The sequence below is a fragment of the Erinaceus europaeus genome, chromosome 9, assembly GCF_950295315.1.
Source record: "Erinaceus europaeus chromosome 9, mEriEur2.1, whole genome shotgun sequence".
NCBI lineage: Eukaryota > Metazoa > Chordata > Mammalia > Eulipotyphla > Erinaceidae > Erinaceus > Erinaceus europaeus.
In genome coordinates, this window is record NC_080170.1 from 89250508 (window position 1) to 89271540 (window position 21033).

Below are 21033 nucleotides of genomic sequence, written 5' to 3' on the forward strand. Positions count from 1 at the left end.
TTTTTTCTGTGTGCAGAAGGGGAACATTGTCATAGTTTAACTTTTATTTAACACTTCATATATTATCATGAATAAAGAACATACTCTCAACGCAAGTGTGCTTTACCTGTTTTTCCAGGTCTTATTCAATCCCCCTTAAAACTTTTCTTTGGGAGTCGGGCGGTAGCGCAGTGGGTTAAGCGCAGGTGGCGCAAAGCACAAGGACCGGCCTAAGGATCCCGGTTCGAACCCCGGCTCCCCACCTGCAGCGGAGTCGCTTCACAGGCGGTGAAGCAGGTCTGCAGGTGTCTATCTTTCTCTCCTCCTCTCTGTCTTCCCCTCCTCTCTCCATTTCTCTCTGTCCTATCCAACAATGACAACAACAATAATAATAACTACAACAATAAAAAAAAAAAAAAAAACTTTGTTTCTGGGTCCATAATGATCTTTTTGTACTTCAGTTTTCTCAAGTACTTTCTGCCTGTATTTGGCATTTGCTATTCACCGTGTTCTTCATCTGCTAGTTAAAATATTTGTATCCTTTTTTATGATGTATTATTCTTTATATATATATATTTAATTTTTAATATTTATTTATTTTCTCTTCTGTTGCCCTTATTATTATGTATTATTCTTACCCACAACACCTAATCCCATGGTTTATCATGACAACAGTTATATTTTTTGGCATTTTGCTATTATGTAATTTTTTTAAAATACAAGCATGACTTTAAACATTCTGGTGTGTCTTTCCATGCCTTGTAGGTTCCTATCACAGTAACCATGCCAGAAATGACAGAGAATGAGACTCCTACAAAAAAACAACACAGGTATGTCACCACAGTCCAGAAGTAATAGGGTTTGAGCATGGATGAATCAAAATTAGTTACTACTTTGCTAAATAATCCTTAAGGGACCTAGATACCTAGAAAATCATAACTCTCCAAAAGAAAAAAAGAAAGAAAGGAAGAAAGAAAGAGGCTATGTATAGATTTATTTAAAAGAAATATGTAGTTACAATCTATTTGTCATCCTTATTTTATTACTGGGGTTTCACTGCTCCAGGATAATTTCTCCTCCAGATACAAAGAGACAAATAGAAAAATATCACAGCTCCCCAAAGATTCTATTAGTACAGTGGGTGTTGAACTTGATCCTGGGCCAGTGAGCTATCTTGCCAGCACCTTATTTGTTTATTTTTTTTAATATTTTATTTATTTTTATTATTACTAGAGCACTGCTCAGCTCTAACTTATGGTGGAGGGAATGGATCCTGGCACATTGGATTCTCAGGCATGAGAGCCTCTTTGCGTAACCATTTAAAATTTTTTTTTATTTCTTTATTGGATTAATGGTTTACAGTCAACAGTCAAATACAGTAGTTTGTACATGTGTAACATTTCTCAGTTTTCCACATTTCCATTCAACCCCCGCTAGATCCACCCACTATGATATCTACCCCACCCTATTTATTTTGGATTGAGACAGAAATGGAGAGGGAAAGTGGATTTAAAGAAGGAGAGAAAGAAAGACATTCACCTGCAACACTGTCTGTTCACGAAGCTTCCCCCTTGCAGGTGGGGGGCCAGAGGCTTGAACTCAGGTCCTTGTGCACTATAATGTGTGTGCTCTACCGGCTATGTCACCCCCACCCTTCTTATTCTTTTTTTTTTTTTTTAGTTGATTTTTGTTTTTGAGGAAATGTTTTATAAAACTTGTCTGAGGAGTACAATCTTACAGCTCCCCCAAGTATGTTAGCTTACCTTACCCTGTTCTGTTTCTACTAACAGGGTAACAAGTAAGAATGACTATCAGTAGTTGAAATAGGATAATACCAAATCTGTGCTAACTGTTTATTTCTCCTGAAATATTTACTTGAGTATCACAGTATTACATTGTTCTATGTAGAGCCTAAGTTCAACATTGTGAATGGTTTTATGACATAATGCCAATATGCACATCAGTACAGTATTACTTCTGGTTCATTGTATACCTCCCTTAGGAATTTTCTGGAATTTGGGGCATTTTTTCTGCTTAGAATTGCATGACCAATGCTTCCATTAATGTTAAAAATGTTAGGGAGGTGGCACAATGGCTAACCGCACTAGAATCTCAAGCATGAGGTCCCAAGTTCGATCCCCAGCAGCACATGTACCAGAGTGATGTCTGGTTCTTTCTCTCCTCCTATCTTTCTCATGAATAAATAAATTCTTTTAAAAAAAGATTTATTTAAAAAAAATAGCCATTCTGTTTCCTTGCCAAATAGCTTTATTTATTTTTACCTATTTATTTATTTATTTATTTGTTTATTTTTGTCATTGCTGAAACTTCGCTGATCTAAGCTGACCCTTTTATGGGAGAGACAGGGAGGGAGGGAAAGAGAAAGAATCACCACAGTATTGTGGTCCAGGAGATGGTGCAGTAGATAAAGCACTGGACTCTCAAGCATGAGGTCCTGAGTTCAATCCCTGACAACACATGTACCAGAGTGATGTCTGGTTCTTTCTCTCTTTCCTCCTATCTTTTTCATTAATAAATAAATAAATAAAATCTTTAAAAAAAAAGATTCACCACGGTATTGAAGCTTCCTCTCCCAGTGCCCTTGGGGCTGAGCTCAAATCTAGATTATGAATGACACAGTATTGATAGGTACTTTCCCAGGAGAGCTATTTTTCTGGCTCTCAAAATAACTTTTAGGAAAGACTGACACACAGCCTGGGTGGTGCAGTGGATAAAGCAGTAGACTCTCAAACATGAAGGCCTGAGTTTGATCCTTGACATTGCATGTGTCAGAGTGATACTCTGGTTCTCTCTCTGTCATGAATAAATCAATCAGTCTTAAAAAAAAAACAAAACACTAACACTTCAAGTAATTGTACATAAAAGGAAAACTAAATATTCTTTTTTTTTCATTTTATTTATTTATTTATTTATTGGATAGAGACAGCCAGAAATCATGAGGGAAGGGGGGAGATAGAGAGGGAAAGAGTCAAAGAGACACCTGCAACCCTGCTTCACCACTCATAAAGCTTTCCCCCTGCAGGTAGGGTTCAGGGGCTTGAACCCAGGTCCCTGAGCACTGTAATATGTGTGCTTAACCAGGTGCACCACTGCCTGGCCCCAGAAACGAAATATTCTTAGTAGATTAGCTTTTAAGAAGACTTAAGTGTTTTGATGACCTAAGGCCCGCAGATACATAATATGGCTCAGGTTGTCAGCACATGGGTGCTGGTGGCTCCCACACTTTGCTCCCTGGTGTTTACATGATTCCTCTCTGCTGTTGCTTGTCTCCCTTACACACTTAGCCCACCCCTGGCTGGGTGCCAGAGCAATCGTCAGGAGTGTCACCTACTTGACACATCACTTTGAGGATTGGTAAGCTCCTAAATTTACATTTTTCAGAGTTAAATTTTCCAGTGATCATTTTACTTCCCAAAAAGTGCCTTTTCTGATTATGGAATAGTAGAGAATTATAGCTTCTAACTTTACGTTGATGTTTCTGCAGTTATGTTTTCATGATGATGCAATATATCGAAAATGGTGACAATGTTCTATTATTTTTCATTTTCCTTTTATCTGTGCTTTTTTGTTTCAGAAAGAAAAACCGGGAGACACACAATGCAGGTAGAAGCCATTTAAGTTTATTTATTTATTTGTTTATCTTTTTGGTTGTTGCTTAGTGGTTTTTCTTGCATTCAAAATGAAATTCTACTGCGGTTAGTTATGTGTTTCTGTGTTTTAAATGTAGACTCAGTATTCATTATGCTTTAGGAAAGAGCTTCTTAATTGTTTCTAATTTATAAATATCAAACTACAACAAAGATGACTTGATTCTATGTGGACCATTTTTGGATTAAGATATTCCTGTTTTAAGTAATTTCACACATTAAGAACTGAAATTTTTTTTTCTCCGAAAAAAAAAAGAATTATAGAAATTCCAGAGAGGGTTGGTTATATAACAGTAGAGCTAGGCAGCAACAGGTTGTAGCTTTTTTTTTTCTTCCCCCTCCAGGGTTATTGCTGGGGCTCAGTGCTTGCACTACGAATCCACTGCTCCTGGAGGCCATTTTTTCCATTTTTGTAGCCCTTGTTGTTGTTATTGTTATTGTTATTGCTGCCATTGTTGTTGGACAGGACAGAGAGAAATCGAGAGAGGATGGGAAGACAGGGAGAGAGAAAGACACCTGCAGACCTGCTTCACTACTTGTAAAGTGACCACCGCCCTGCCGCTCCCCCCCACCCCCCACAGGTGGTGAGCAAGGGGTCGAACTGGGATCCTTGTGCAGGTCCTTGTACTTAGTGCCATGTGCACTTAACCCGCTGCAATACCACCTGGCCCCTGTGCTATCTTTCTTGCCTTGGAGAGCTTAATGGTACTTGACATGTAAACAGTCTTTAGCAAAGTATGGAGTCCATAATTATAGAAAGAAATATAGATGACATTTAATTAGCCCAAAACTGAATAATTATTTTTGGTAAAATGGTGCATGCTTTTATAATTTACTATGGTTTACACTATTTAGTTTTCCATAAGGAAAACAGTTAGGTTTAAAAACATACTTAAAGAATGAGAAATGTATTGAACACTGGTGAGTTATTGCTGTTCCCCAGAAAACAGCAGTTTACTGTATTTGAAGGTTTTTTTTATTACTATGGGTAAAGAGTCTTAATTTTTTTTATTCACCTCCACATATATATATAAAAAATCTCATTTAATTTTTTAAAACTTTTTAAAATTATTTTGTTTTTATCTATATTTATTTATTTATTTGGTAGAGACTGCCAGAAATGGAGAGGGTAGGGGAATAGAGAGGGAGAGAGACAGAGAGACCCTTACAACACTGCTTCACCACTCGCAAAGCTATCCCCCTGCAGATGGGGACTGGAGGCTCGAACCCAGGTCCTTCCTTGCACATTAGAACACTTGGACTCAACCAGATGTGCTACCACCTGCCTCCCCCACCCCCTCAAAAAAAGAAATCCCATTTAGTTTAGCAGCAGGTACTGTTAGAGAATTCTGAAGAAAGATGGCTGTAATCTATTGTTATTTTGGGCCACATAAGTTAAATCTAAATTGTTTTGTCTATGTGGACTAAGTATTTATATTGGAATCAGCTGTTACATGGTGCCATAAATAAGTTTGAGATTAAATAGAAGTCGTTAAAAATCATGCTTATTGGGAGTCGGGCGGTGGCGCAGTGGGTTAAGCGCCCATGGCACAAAGACAGGCGTAAGGATCCCTGTTCCAGCCCCTGGCTGCCCACCTGCAGGGGTGTTGTTTCATAAGTGGTGAAGAAGGACTGCAGTGTCTATCTTTCTCCCCCTCTTTGTCTTCCCCTCTACTCTTCATTTCTCTCTGTTCTAGCCAACAATAATGACATCAATAACCACAACAATGTTAAACAACAAGGGCAACAAAAAAAAGGAAAATAAATAAATAAATATAAAAAATCATGCCTATTGCTTTAATACGAAGGGAAAAAGTATGTGTGTATATATTTGTAACAAACCCAGGGGAGTCAGGTGGTAGCGCCGCGGGTTAAGTGAACGTGGTGTGAAGCACAGGGGACCGACTTAAGGATCCCGGTTCGAGCCCCTGGCTCCCCACTTGCACCCTTAACAGGCTGTGAAGCAGGTCTGCAGGCGTCTCTCTGTCTCTCTTCTTCTCTATCTCCCCCTTCTCTCTCAATTTCTGTCTATCCAATAGCAAAAAAAAAAAGATAAAAAAAAAAAACAGCCCTACCTACAATAATCTTTGAAGATCATCCTGTTAGAAACAATGGAATTCTTTGCTAGAAAGAATGTTTTAGAAAACTTGCTAAACAGAAAATAACCAGGACTAATGTTTCTACTTAGAGTGTTTTACAGAAACAATTTCTTTTTCTTTTTTTTATTAATATTTTATTTATTTATTTATTCCCTTTTGTTGCCCTTGTTTTATTGTTGTAGTTGTCGTTGTTGGATAGGACAGAGAGAAATGGAGAGAGGAGGGGAAGACAGAGAGGAGGAGAGAAAGATAGACACCTGCAGACCTGCTTCACCACCTGTGAAGCGACTCCCCTGCAGGTGGGAAGCCGGGGTTCGAACTAATATCCTTATGCCGGTCCTTGTGCTTTGCGCCACCTGCGCTTAACCCGCTGCGCTACAGCCCGACTCCCTTCTTTTTTTTTTTTTAAAGCATTCTTTTTTAAAAAAAATATTTTATTTTATTTATTCCCTTTTGTTGCCCTTGTTTTATTGTTGTAGTTATTATTGTTGTTGTCGTCATTGTTGGATAGGACAGAGAGAAATGGAGAGAGGAGGGGAAGACAGAGAGAAGGAGAGAAAGATAGACACCTGCAGACCTGCTTCACCACCTGTGAAGCGACTCCCCTGCAGGTGGGGAGCCGGGGTTCGAACCGGGATCCTTATGCCCGTCCTTGTGCTTTGCGCCACCTGCGCTTAACCCACTGCGCTACAGCCCGACTCCCCAGAAACAATTTCTATAATCTCTTGTAAACTTTTGGCATTTCTATTTTTATTTTATTTTATTTTTCCTCTTCCAGGGTTATTGCTGGGCTCGGTGCCTGCACCATGAATCCACCGCTCCTGGAGACCTTTTTTTTTTTTTTTTCCCCTTTTGTTGCCCTTGTAGCTTCCTTGTGGTTATTATTATTGCCCTTGTTGACGCAATTCGTTGCTGGACAGGACAGAGAGAAATGGAGAGAGGAGGGGGAAGACAAAAGGGGAGAGAAAGATAGACACCTGCAGACCTGCTTCACTGCCTGTGAAGCAACTCCCCTGCAGGTGGGGAGCCGGGGGCTCGAACTGGGATACTTACGCCGGTCCCTGCGCTTTGCGCCACATGCGCTTAACCCACTGCGCCACCACCGACCCCCTATTTTTTTTTAATTTTTTATGTTTATTTATTTTCCCTTTTGTTGCCCTTGTTTTTTATTGTTGTTTTTATTGATGTTATCATTGTTAGATAGGACAGAGAAATGGAGACAGGAGGAGAAGACAGAGGTGGGGAGGGAAAGATAGACACATGCAGACCTGCTTCACTGCCTGTGAAGTGACTCCCCTGCAGGTGGGGAGCCAGGGGCCTCGAACTGGGATCCTTACGCTGGTCCTTGTGCTTTGTGCCACATGCGCTTAACCTGCTGCGCTACCACTGGACTCCCCACTTTTGGTATTTCTATACAACTTCCAAAGTTTCAGCATACACAGTCATGGAATATTTCTCAATTAACTGAGAAGTAATGAATTTCCCACATTCTTAGATGAGAAAGATCCTGTGTGGCCTAAGTGAATAGTCCAGAGAGTAAACCAAACAAATGCCGTTGTCTATTTTAAATCAGAATTAATAGTTGTTTCTATTCCAAAATTGCACTCTAGCCATCTGAAAAGGTGCTTTAAGTGCCTTCAGTATGACTAGAAGGATGTAACTTAACTTGTTCATGGGTCCTTGTAGTTTTTTTCTTAAAATTCCAAAATATAATAACTCACTATTAATGCAGTACAATTTGTGGTTTTAATTAGAATGTACTCATTACAGACCACACTTTCTTTTTTTTTTTTTTTTTCCTTTTTTTTTTTTTTTATTTAAGAAAGGATTAATTAACAAAACCATAGGGTAGGAGGGGTACAACCCCACACAATTCCCACCGCCCAATTTCCATATCCCACCCCCTCCCCCGATAGCTTTCCCATTCTCTATCCCTCTGGGAGCATGGACCCAGGGTCATTGTGGGTTGCAGAAGGTAGAAGGTCTGGCTTCTGTAATTGCTTCCCCGCTGAACATGGGCGTTGACTGGTCGGTCCATACTCTCAGTCTGCCTCTCTCTTTCCCTAGTAGGGTGGGTCTCTGGGGAAGCTGAGCTCCAGGACACATTGGTGGGGTCTTCAATCCAGGGAAGACAGACCACACTTTCTAAAATGGTAATAACAGTATTGCATAAATCAATTCCTACAACATTAGATTTAAAATATGATATTCTTAGAAATTTTTTTATAGTTGTCTAAAGTAGCTACTTTTTGATGACTGTTTGCTTGCTTGCTTTTGCCAGAGCACAGCTGAGCTCTAGCTTATGTTGGTGGTGGGGATCTACCTGGAACCTCTGAGCCTCAGGCATGAGAATCTGTTGCCTAAACTACTATGCTGTCTCCCCAGCCCTGATGAAAATCTCCAAAGGGGTTTCTTTACTCAGGAGAATGATGCACTTTGGCTGTACTATAAGGTTTGATAAATGGATTTCCCTCCCCCCATCTAGTGGAGAGGCATAGAAAGAAGAAAATCAATGCCGGGATAAACAGAATAGGAGAGCTGATCCCATGTTCACCTGCACTGAAGCAGGTAAGAAGTTTATTCATTATTGATGAATCTGCAGTACCCTTAGTTGCTGTGTTCAGAATACTAATTCTTGTTTGCAGTCATTTAACTTTTTTGGAGTTACGGTTCTCTCATTTTTCTATGTGCTTAGTTTTCTTTTTTCTTTAATACTTGTATTTAAATAAATATTTTGGTTAAAGACAGAGAAATCGAGAAGGAGACAGAGGTGGGGAGGTAGGGAGAGAGGGAGAGACAGAGACAGACTTGTAGCACTGTTTCACCATTTGTGAAGCTTTCGCCCTACAGGTGGGGACCAGGGTGGGGACCAGGGGTTTGAACCTGGATCCTTGTGCACTGTAATGTGTGTACTCAGCCACTGAACCCCTCTGCTTAATCTTCTATATATGTTATTTTATGTATGTATCTCACATTTCCTACAGGAGGGAATATTTCATTTGCTTTCTTCCCACCCTCCCTCATTCCTTCCCTCCCTCCTTTTTTCCCTCCCCCTGCCCATCCCCCATCCCCTTCCCAGCTCTTGTTTATGGTGGTATGGGGGCTTGAACCTGGAACTTCAGGACCTCAGCCATGAGAGTCTTTTTCCATAACCATTATGCTATCTCCCCACCCCGTTTGCTTTCTAGATCTTTAAGGTCTAATCTCCAGTTCCAATTACATATATTGCATGCCATTTCTTTGACTTTTCCTGCCACTCAAATCTTGTCCCTTCCATATTTATTGATTTGTTCGCTCATGTATTTATTTATGAGAGGGCGGAAGAGAGAGAATATCTTTCTACTTTTTTGTGTCCTTTTTCTTTCTTCTTCTTTTTTTTCTTTTGCCTCCAGAGTTATTGCTGGAGCTCAGTGCCTGCACTACGAAACCACTGTTTTTGGAGGCCATTTTTTCCCATTTTGTTACCCATGTTGTTGTTGCCATTGCTGTTGTTGTATGGGACAGAGAGAAATGGAGAGAGGAGGGGAAGACAGAGGGGGAGAGAAAGATAGACACCTGCAGACCCACTTCATCACCTGTGAAGCGATCCTCCTGCAGGTGGGGGGCCAGGTGCTCGAACCGGGATCCTTACACTGTTCCTTGATTTTGCACCATGTGCGCTTAACTGCTGCACTACCGCCCAGCCTCCCTTTGTGGTTTTTTTTTTTTCTCTCTCTTTTCAGCGTGGTATCTCATGCATGAGAAGCATGTATTCTTCCTGAGCCACTTCCTTCACCCATGTTTCATTCTCTTTTCTTTTCTTTTTTAAAAATATTTTATTTTAGGGGCCAGGTGTGGTGCAACTGGTTGAGCACACATGTTACAATGCACAAGGAACTGGGTTCGAGCCTCAAGTCTCCACCTGCAGGGGGAAAGCTTCCCAAGTGGTGAAGCAGTGCTGCAGGTGTCTCTCTGTCTCTCACCTTCTCTGTTCCTCCCTTCCCTCTTGATTTCTGGCTGTCTCTATCCAATCAATAAATAAAGTTAATAAAAATATTTTTTATTTTATTTTTGAGAGAGATGCAGGGAGAGAAAAACACCAGAGAACTGCTCAGTTCTGGCATATGGTGGTGCAGGGGATTGAACCTGGGATTTTGGAGCCTCAGGCGAAAGAGTCTCTTTACCATTGTGCTCTCTCCCCCTCCCTCATTCTCTTTATTTTCCATGTTATTTATTGACCTCCTGTTATTTTTAAAGTCTTTTTAAAATATTTTATTGATTTATTGGGGTAGAGGCAGAGAGAAATGGAGAGGAAAGTAGGGAGATATAATGGGAGAGAGAGAGAGAGAGACACCTCCAGCACTGCTTCACTTGTGAAGATTTCCCCCTGCAGATGGGGGCTGGGGACTTGAACCTGGGTTTTTGTCACTCTAGCATGTACACACAACCAGTGTGCCACCACTTGGCCCCTGATCTCCTATTTTTTTTTTTAATCTGGCTTTCCCCATATAGTTCTTCAAATATAATTTTACTACAACTTTTGATTACGTCTATATATTTTTTTTATTGAGACTGTGTATTGTTTGTGCTTGATCCAAGGAATCTATTATTGCCGAGTTTCATTCAATATGTAATTTTTGTTTTTCAAAATTGATAATTATCTCATTAAAATTTTTTTTTTAATTTATTTATGAGAAAGACAGGAGGAGAGAGAAAGAATCAGACATCACTCTGGCACATGTGCTGCCAGGGATCGAACTCGGGACCTCATGCTTGAGAGTCCAAAGCTTTATCACTGCGCCACCTCCCGGACCACAGTTGCCTCATTTTTTAAATTTGTATAACTTAATTTTTTTTGGCATTTATTTATTTATTTATTGTATAGAGTCAGCCAGATAATGAGAGGGAAGGGGGTGGGGGCTAGAGAGGTAGAGAGACAGAGAGACACCTGCAGCACTGCTTCACTGCTCGCAAAGCTTTCCCCCTGCAGGTAGGGACTAGGGGCTCGAACCTGGGTCCTTGCCTCCTGTAGCCATGTGCTCTTAGCCAGGTATGCTACCAACCGGCCCTGTTGCATAACTTTCTATATATGTATCTTTAACTCTTTCATTATTTTCTGTAGTCTCTTAGTACTTCTGCAAATGTGCCACGTTATTTCCTTTGAGACTTTACTTCCTAAACCTTCTGTCTTCTCTTCTCATTCTCAACGACTGGTTCTTTCAGCTCTTATTGTAAATTTCAGGTCTCATTTTAAATTTCCAAGTTTATTTATTTTTTCTTATTCTTTGTCTCCAAACACATTTTACATGACATGTTATCACATGACCCTTTGTTTTTCGAGGTTACAATATCATGTCATCTCTTGAGAATGTTGTATGTTAACTGAATAAAAAGATTTATTTTATTTATCTCATGTTAGAGAAAGAGAAGCCAGGGTAGGGGTAGATAGTATAATGGTTATGCAAAGAGTCTCTCATGCTTGAGACTCCAAAGTCCCAGGTTCATTCCCCTGCAGCACCATAAGCCAGAGCTGAGCTGGTTAAAAAGAAAGAACAAAGAGAAGCCATAGCACCACTCTGATCTGGTACATGCAGTGCTCCCATCTCATGCATCCCCTTCCCTCTCGATTTCTGGCTGTCCCTATCAAATAAATAAATATTTTTTAAAAATTTTAAAAAGTTATGCAAATTGGGAGTTGGATGGTAGCACAGCAGGTTAAGTGCAGGTATCACAAAACATAAGGACCAGAGTAAGGATCCCGGTTCAAGACCCCGGCTCCCCACCTGTAGGGGAGTCGCTTCACAAGTGGTGAAGCAGGTCTGCAGGTGTCTATCTTTCTCTCCCCCCTCTGTGTCCTCTCCTCCTCTCTACATGCTATCTAACAACAACGACCTCAGTAACAACAATAATAATAACTACAACAATAAAACAACAGGGGCAACAAAAGGGAATAAATATTAAAAAGTTATGCAAAATTTAAAAATGAGGCATTTATCATTTCTCTGGTTTCTAAGGATTTTTTGTTTTGCTTGTTTGTAATTTTGTTTTCTATGTTGTCTTTGTTCTGATTTCTTTTACATCACTATCCTTCTGATCTGATGTTTTGTCTTCATTTTTATAAACTCTTCTTGAGTGTCTAATGATATTTAGCTGCTTTTTCACTTGAGAACAAGGTACTGAAACACTGAATAAACTTGTTTTGGTGGTTCTAACACTTGAACATATTGTTGATTGTAGCATTTTTCCCCCCTCTTTGGGAGAGAGTAAATGTTAATTTTTATCTTCCAGAAAAGAATCCTTTAGTCTCCGAATTGGGAGTGAGACTAGTAGGAAGGGGAGCATAAGTGTGGTTGCCATTATTCTGGGAGTTTGCTTGAAGACAGGGTTGCTGGAAAGTCTCAGGCTTTAGTAGACAAGGTATTACTTGACCCAACTGTTTTCACTTAAGAGCTGTATCTTGTCAGCTTCTGTGCTAAGTATGCCTAAGGCTGAATTTCTCTGGTTTCAATTTCACAGAAAATAAACTTGTTTCCTGTGGTTAGGGCAGGAAGGGGAAGTCATTCAGCTGCAGCGTGCGTGCGTGCGCGCCCGCGCGCTTGTGCGTGTGCGTGTGTGTGTAGGTTGGTTCTTACAGCCTAATAAGAAGAATCTCTTCACTAATTCCTTCACTTTTAACTCCATGCCTTCTCCCATCTTTTGTGATAACTGTGTCTTCCTACTCCTGAAGGCCAGAAAGAGCCAGATCATTTTGCTTACTTTTCAACACTGTTCAGTTTTATTTTCATTTTCCCCTACAAGATGGTGCTTAGTCTTGCATGGAAATGTTTTTTTAGTCTTTTTTTTTTTTTGATACTTTAATTTCCTTAACATGATAGCAAACTTAACAGAAGGCACTATGCCTTCTGTTTTTTTTTTTTTTTTTCTTTGTTGACATTTCAGTGTGTAGTGGCTGGTCTGTAAATATTAGCATTTGCTCAGTGAAAATCCTGTTTTCTGGATTTTGGATTTTCATTCCTCTCTCAAATAAAACCATGTTCATTTCACTTCCTTGGTGTCCTAGAATATATGATAGAAGACAGTGTTTGGTTCCCAGGAGTTGATAAGGATTTATTATTATTGGGTAGAGAGAGAGATACAGAGGTACCTGCAGCCCTCCTTCACCACTCATGAAGCATTTCTCCTGCAAGTGGGAACCGGGGGCTTGAACCCAGGTCCTTGGGCGCTGTAGTGTGTGCACTTAACCAGGTGCACCACCACCTGGTCCTTGATAAGGATTTTTAAAAATATATTTATTAATTCATTTATTTTGGATAGAAACAGAAATTGAGGAGGGGGAGACAGAGGAGAGCCTCTAGAGGGAGAGACACCTACTGCCCTACTCCAATGCTTGTGAAGTTTCCTCTTTTTGCAGGTAGGGACACAGGGCTTGAACCTGGCTCTTTGCACCTGGTGACGTGTGCTTTATTGGATATATACTGCCAGGCCCCTTAGATTAAAAAAATTTATATTTGTTTTCACTACTGTCATATGTCCTCACCCTTAAGTACAGGAGAGGCAGTAGATGGACATTATCAGGTTCTCTCTTTGTCTTGATCTTCCTTTGAGAAAGGACAGTGAGGAGCTAAGGTGGTGGCACACCCAGTTCAGCACCACGGCACTATGCTTGAGGGCCTGCTACTCCCCACCTAAAGGGGGGGATGCTTCACAAATGATGAAGTAGGTCTGCATCTGTCTTTCTTTTTCTCCCCTTCTCCATCTCCCCCTCACCTCTCAATTTTTCTCTGCCCTATCCAATTAAAAATAAAACAGAAAGAAAAAAAAAGAATAAAAATAAAAGGCCACTAGGAGCTGTGGATTTGTAGTCCTGGCACAAAGTCCCAGCAATAATCCTGGTGGCAGAAACAAACAAACAAACAAATAAACCAAAGGAAAGAAGAGAAAAAGTCAGTGAAGGTGGTACGGAAGTGGTTCACTCCGTAGATTACACGTATTACAGTATGCAAGGACTCAGGCTAAAGCCTCCAGTCCCTGCCAGCAGGGGGAAGTTTCACACTTGGTAAGGAATGCAACAGGCGTCTCTATTTCTTTCTTTCTTTTTTTTTTTTTAAAGACTTTTTGGGGAAGATTTTTAAAAATATTTATTTATTCCCTTTTGTTGCCCTTGTTGTTTTATTGTTGTAGTAATTATTGTTGTTGTCGTTGTTGAATAGGACAGAGAGAAATGGAGAGAGGAGGGGAAGACAGAGAGGAGGAGAGAAAGATAGACACCTGCAGACCTGCTTCACCGCTTATGAAGCGACTCCCCTGCAGGTGGGGAGCCAACCGGGATCCTTAACGCTGGTCCTTGTACTTCGCACCACATGCGCTTAGCCCGCTGCACTACTGCCCGACCCCCAGGTGTCTCTATTTCTTTCTATCTCTCCCCTGTCAATTTATCTCTGTTTCTATTAAAAGGAAAGAAGAAAAAGAAAAAAGGCCACAAGGAGCCGTGTATCTGTTGTGCGGGCACTGAGCCCCAGTGACAACCCTGGTGGCAAATAAATAAATAAATAAATAAATATTTAAAAAAGCAAAGGAGGAAACAATGTTAGTTTTTCTCTTTCTGAAGACAAGAATTTCTTGGGTTGTTTTAGGTGTCCATAGGGACTCAGCTAAGAAACCTAGAATTGCACTCACTGATTGTTAGCACTGATTCCTGTGTGGAAAGAACTATCTGATTAAGTACTGGGGGTGTTTAATAATCTACATAGTAGAATAAAATTTAAATACAAACTTATACTTTTAGAAGATTTATTTATTCATCTGAGAGAGGAAGCAGAGAGAGAGAACATCACTCTGGTACATGTGATGCCAGGGATTGAATTACATATCTCCTTCTTGAGAAGTCTATGCTGTATCCATTTTGCTACCTCGTGGACTTGCTTACTCTAACATTTGGAATAGCTGATGAAAGAAAAAATTGAAATTGCGGGTTAAGCACAGGTGGCGCAAAGCACAAGGACCGGTGTAAGGATCCCGGTTCGAGCCCCGGGCTCCCCACCTGCAGGGGAGTCGCTTCACAGGCAGTGAAGCAGGTCTGCGGGTGTCTATCTTTCTCTCCCTTCTCTGTCTTCCCCTCCTCTCTCTATTTCTCTCTGTCCTATCCAACAATGACGACATCAGTAACAACAACAATAACTATGACAACAATAAAAAAAAGGGCAACAAAAGGGAAAATAAATAAATTAAAAATAAAAATTGAAATGTCTCTTCCATAACTTAAATTGTCAGTAACAGACTGGTTGGTAAATAAAATAAATATAGCCATTGGAAAATATGATGTAGATATTAATATCTAAATGATAATTGAAAGTATCTCCAAGACTTTATTTTACTTAATTTTCAGTTAATTAATTATTATTTTTCATTTTACCAGAGTACTCTCAGCTCGCTTATGGTGGGTGGTGCAAGGGTTTGAATGAGGGAGTCTCAGGCATTAGAGTCTGTTTGCATAATCATTATGCTATCTCCCTTACCCTACTTTTTTTTTTTTTTCCTTACCAGAGCACAACTCTGGTTTATGGTGGTGCTAAAGGTTGAACTTGAGACCTTTAGTGGCTCAGGCATGGAAGGCTTTTTGCATAGCCATTATGCTATCTTTCCAGCCCATGATCTATTTTTAAACTAAGAAAAATGAATCAACACACTATTTATATTGTATCTGATTTTAAAAAAAATATTTAAGTAATGAGAAAGATACAGAGAGAAAGGTATAGAGAGAGACTAGAGCATTGCACAGTTCTGGCTTATAATCTTGCTGGGGATTGAATTTGGGACTTTGGTGCTTCAAGCATGAAAATTATTTGCATAACCATTATGCTATCTCCCCAGTTCAATATTTGGTTTTTAAGCTATATTTATATAAGTGTCTATAGTGGCATTCTGGAAGGATACACAGACAACTCCATGATATTTGTTTCTGAACGAAGTTCTAGGGAGCAAAGCTAGACAAAATGTTTCATTATATAATATATTATTTACATTTTTGCTATGTATTATTATCATAATTACTATTATGATTATTATTTTATGTAGAGCCACAGGGGGAGAGTAAAAGATGCTGAGCACTGAAACAACCTTCCGTGCAGTGGGGCTGGGCTTGAACCTGGGTCACGCACGTGACAAAGCACTGCAGTCTTTGAATAAGCTATTTTGCCAGACCATAATATGTTTTCAATTTGAAGTGTTAGTTACAAATAAATAATAAACACTTTGACATAAAAAATAATCTTTTGGGAGTCGGGCTGTAGCGCAGCGGGTTAAGCGCAGGTGGCGCAAAGCACAAGGACCGGCATAAGGATCCTGGTTCGAACCCCGGCTCCCCACCTGCAGGGGAGTCGCTTCACAGGCGGTGAAGCAGGTCTGCAGGTGTCTGTCTTTCTCTCCTCCTCTCTGTCTTCCCCTCCCTCTCTCCATTTCTCTCTGTCCTATCCAACAACAACAATAATAACTACAACAATAAAACAACAAGGGCAATAAAAGGGAATAAATAAATAAAATAAGTTAAAAAAATTTAAAAAAAAAATCTTTTTTAAATATATATTTTTTATTTTATATTTATTTTCCCTTTTGTTGCCCTTATTTTTTACTGTTGTTGTAGTTATTGTTGTTGTTGTTGTTGATGTTGTCATTGTTGGCTGAAACGGGATCCTTATGCCAGTTCTTGTGCTTGGCGCCATGTGCGCTTAGCCCACTACGCTACCGCCCGACTCCCAACAGAATCTTTTTGAACAAGCTTAGGAGTGGAATAGCCTGGGATCATGACACCAGAATTCAATCAAGTGACATTGTTCTTTCAACTTATTGTTAGACTATTGATAGTTTGTAGCTATGGTTAGCAGAGAATAACATTATATCTAAAGCCTTTACATCATCTTGAAAGTCCTTCCTGACCTTGTAAACTCCAGCCCTCCATAACTCCTTACAGTTCCTCCTCCATGTCCTGCCTGAGGGCCTGGACTTTTTTTTCCCACTACCTGGGCCCTCTACTCTGGATCTCCATTGAGTATGCTTATTTCTTCTTCCTTCAGGTTTTTGCTCAAAGACTATCTTACAGAGAAACCTTCTCCACTTTGCCTATCCCTATACGTACAATTGATTGTAGCAAAATATCTTAGTCAGTTTGCACTGCTATTAACTAAAGGCTGTTTTAAATCATGAAAATATTTCTTACATCTGGGCAGGAGACATAACATAATGGTTATGCAAAGAAATTTTTAAGCCTGAGGATTCAAAAATCCTAGGTTCAGCTCTGCTGCCACCACCACCATAAGCCAAAGTTGAGTAGTGCTCTGAAGGAAACAAACAAACATTTCTCACATCTACTTTCAATGTGTCCACTGGTTTGATTCCTGGTGTGGTCTCCCTCTTCCCAGTGACTGCCTTTTAGAACATCACCACCACCTCTTTCCTATCTATTCTTAGAAGGTACTGATCTGATTTACCAGGGACCTAACCTCATGATCTAATTACTATCAGAGATTCTACCTTTGCTTTATTTTATTTTATTATTTTTTAATATTTATTTATTTTCCCTTTTGTTGCTCTTGTTGTTTTATTGTTGTAGTTATTGTTGTTATTGATGTTGTTGTTGTTGGCTAGGACAGAGAGAAATGGAGAGAGGAGGGGAAGACGGGGGAGAGAAAGATAGACACCTGCACACCTGCTTCATCCCTTGTGAAGCGACTCCCCTGCAGGTGGGGAGCTGGGGGCTCGAACCGGGATCCTTACAGTGGTCCTTGCACTTTGCGCCACCTGCGCTTAACCCGTTGCACTACCACCTGACTCCCGTTTTATTTTATTTTTATTACTTTTTCTACCAGAGCACTGCTCAGCTCTGGTTTATGGGGGACAGGGGGAGCGGGGCTTGACTTTAGGACTTTGGAGCCTCAGGCATGAGAGTCTGTTTGCATAACTATTATGCTACCTACCCCTCCACTCCACCCCTAGATTCTACCTTTATATGCTGTCAAATCTGGGATTAGTATCTCAATATGAATTTTAGGAGGACACAGATGTTCAGTCCGTAGCTCAAAGTAATCATTACCATCACTCCAGTCCCTCCTTACCTGACTTGCTTTTGCTTTGAAGCACTTACTACCACCTGTTTTTTGTTTGTTTTCTTCAAAGAAAGGAACTTTGTGTACTAAATCCTAAATTCCTAGATCAGAATTTGACAGACAGTAAATAACCTGTAGGTAGTTAGTAAATGAAAGATAAAGAATAGAATCTTGACTCTATGCCTGCTTTAAATTTCAAAAAGATACATATATGTAATGAAAGCAGTGATTTGCTTTTCTTTTGCAAGGTAAGCTTCTGAATGGTTAATTTTCCTTCTCTCCTTTTTTTTTTTAATCTTTATTTATTTATTGGATAGACACAGCCAGAAATTGAGAGGGAAGGGGGTGATAGGGAGAGAGACAGAGAGAGACACCTGCAGCCCTGCTTCACCACTATTTTTTTTAAAACGGTATCATTATCCCTCCTTTCCCATGTGCCAGAACTTTGCACATGTTTGATTTCACCACTCCCTGGCACCTTTTTCATACTTCTATTTCATTTTTTTTTCCTTTGATCTCCCCATAAGTCTTCATTGATTTGGCATTTCTAGAAGGAGATCCTCTGTTGTCTGGGTAATTTTATTTTATTTTATTTTATTTTTGTTTATCTTTACCATAGTACTGCTGAGTTCTGGTTTGTGGTGGTGGTGGGGATTGAATCTGAGGCTTTGGAGCCTCAGGCCTGAACATCCTTTTTCATTACCATAAAGTTATTTCCCCAGCTCTTCATTTTTTAAATTTTAGATAGTAGATGGGGGTGGTATCAGATTTTCCCTCAGTGCCATAGTATTTTCATGTGGTACCAAGACCCAAACCCAAGTCCTGCCCATGGCAAAGCATACACCGTACTGGGTTATCTAGCTTTCTCCTCCTCCTCCTCCTCCTCCTCCTCCTTTTTGATTTAACATTTATTTACAGTGCTATAATAAATGATTTATTTTCTTTGGCAGAGTAAGAATATGATTCTGGACCAAGCCTTTAAGTATATAACAGAATTGAAAAGGCAAAATGATGAACTCCTACTTAATGGAGGAAACAATGAGCAAGGTAAAAATTTTAAGATTCTTACTTTTTGTTTTGTTTTAAATGTTCAGATCTTTGTGTCACAGGGCAACTTGTGTTAGGAAATAAAAGACCTTTTTGCTTAAAAGCATTACTAAAATTATATACATTCAGTGGGTTTGTGAGAATAACAATGCAAATAAATTTTTGTTTACACACCCATGAACGACTCTGATCTTGGAGGCGTACATGACTGAGTTTCTTTCTTTCTTTCTTTCTTTCTTTCTTTCTTTCTTTCTTTCTTTCTTTCTTCCTTCCTTCCTTCCTTCCTTCCTTCCTTCCTTCCTTTCTTTTCCTTTCTTTCTCTCTCTTTCTCTCTCTCCCTTCATTCCTTCCTTCCTTCCTTTCTTTTCATTTTCTTTTAAAGATTTTATTTTTGGGGAGTCGGGCTGTAGCGCAGCGGGTTAAGCGCAGGTGGCGCAAAGCACAAGGACCGGCATAAGGATCCCGGTTCGAACCCCGGCTCCCCACCTGCAGGGGAGTCGCTTCACAGGCGGTGAAGCAGGTCTGCAGGTGTCTTTCTCTCCCCCTCTTTGTCTTCTCCTCCTCTCTCCATTTCTCTCTGTCCTAGCCAACGACGACATCAATAACAACAACAATAATAACTACAACAATTAAACAACAAGGGCAACAAAAGGAAATAAATAAATATTAAAAGAAAAAAGTTTTTTTTTTTCTTATTAATGAGAAAGAAAGAGACCTGCAGTACTGCTTCACCACTTATGAAGCTTTGCATCTGCAGGTGGGGACCAGGGATTTGAACCCAGATCCATTCACATGGTAATGTGTGTTCTCTATGGGGGTGTCACTTATCTCCTAGAGAATTTTTTTTTTTTTTAACAATTGCTGAAAAGAAACCTATCCCAAGCATGGGTAAAGCTTAGAGTGGCAGACCACATTGAATTGTCCCTTATCTTAACTAGAACAGAGAGAATGTCCTGTGATGACTTAGTGGGGCATCTTTAAAAGCAGAGACACAAATACAGAATTTGCTGAGATTGATGCAATGTTGAGCTGTTATGATGATGGTGGTGGTGATGATGGTTATTTAAGATAGAAATAGAGAGGCAGAGAGTAAAAGAGGCCACAGCACTGGGGTTTCCTTCAGTGCAGTGGCAGCCTGACTTGACCCTGGTCTTGCACAAGGCAAGGCGGCGCACTATCCATGGAAGCTATTCCACTGGCCCACAGCTGTGTTTCTTCCAAGAAGTGGCAAAGTATTGGAAAGCATATGCAGAATTCTCCGGTTTACAGTTAGTTGGATATCCATTTGCCCTTCATCTTGGTCAGTTGTCTTTCATAGTGTAGTCCCTTTTGTGCTGTCAGAGAGATTCATAATATATGTTTGGTAACAATTTTGATTCCCCTACCCCCTTAAAAGGAATGTTGAAGCTGGAATGATATGTGGACTTTTCAAATGAGATCCCTTTGCTTTCAAAGTTCAGAGACTGAAGTAATCAAATTACCATGGGGAGAAAAGGGGCAATGTTAAACATGAATAGTTAGTTGTGTGGGGCTCAGGAAGAACTGAAAGCCAGGCCCCAGTTGAGGCATCACTTGAGGTAGCTGAAGTCTGACTGTACTGTCATCATTGTCGTCATCATCATCATCATCATTCCTCTGGTGTTTTTTTTTTTTTCTTGCATCTGTTTTCTTGTTTCTTTTTTCTCCCATCAGCTCTTCTGCTTACTCTCCATCCACACAATAGTCCAGCATGATGGTCATCAGAGCAGTGGCCTGGGAGTTAGGCTGAGCCAAGCCCATGTGGGTTGGAATATCAGCTTTACTTACTTATTTAGTACCTTTGGCCAGTTACCTAACGTCTTTAAGTCTCAAGGTGTTTGTTTGTTTTTTGTTTTGCCTCCAGGGTTATCACTGGGGCTCAGTGCCTGGACTCTGAATCCAATGCTCCTGGCAGCCATTTTTTACATTGTTGTTGTTGCTGCAGCTATTGTTGTTGAATAGGACAGAGAGAAACTGAGTGGGGGGTAGATAGAGGGGGAGAGAGAGATAGACAGACACCTGTAGACCTGCTTCACCACTTGCAAAGTTACCCCCTGCAGGTGGGGAGCTGGGAGCTCGAACTGGGATCCTTGCCCTGGTCCTTGCTTTGTACTATGTGTGCTTAACCCGGTAAGCCACTGCCCA

At 40.2% G+C, this 21033-nt stretch overlaps 1 protein-coding gene across 8 annotated transcripts in view; it reads left to right on the top strand.

The window, feature by feature from the left end:
• USF3 (upstream transcription factor family member 3) overlaps nucleotides 1-21033 on the top strand; it is a 45975-nt gene that overhangs the window by 16205 nt on the left and 8737 nt on the right. For 3 of the 8 annotated variants that reach the window (XM_060198342.1, XM_007516321.3, XM_060198343.1), the window contains 4 exons: nucleotides 745-809; nucleotides 3575-3603; nucleotides 8232-8314; nucleotides 18774-18870. In XM_060198342.1, the coding sequence (XP_060054325.1) occupies nucleotides 763-809; nucleotides 3575-3603; nucleotides 8232-8314; nucleotides 18774-18870 (256 nt within the window). In that variant the 5' untranslated portion in view covers nucleotides 745-762. The remainder of the gene's footprint in view (nucleotides 1-744; nucleotides 810-3574; nucleotides 3604-8231; nucleotides 8315-18773; nucleotides 18871-21033) is intronic. The other 5 variants (XM_060198344.1, XM_060198345.1, XM_060198346.1 and 2 more) reach the window with 3 other exon arrangements.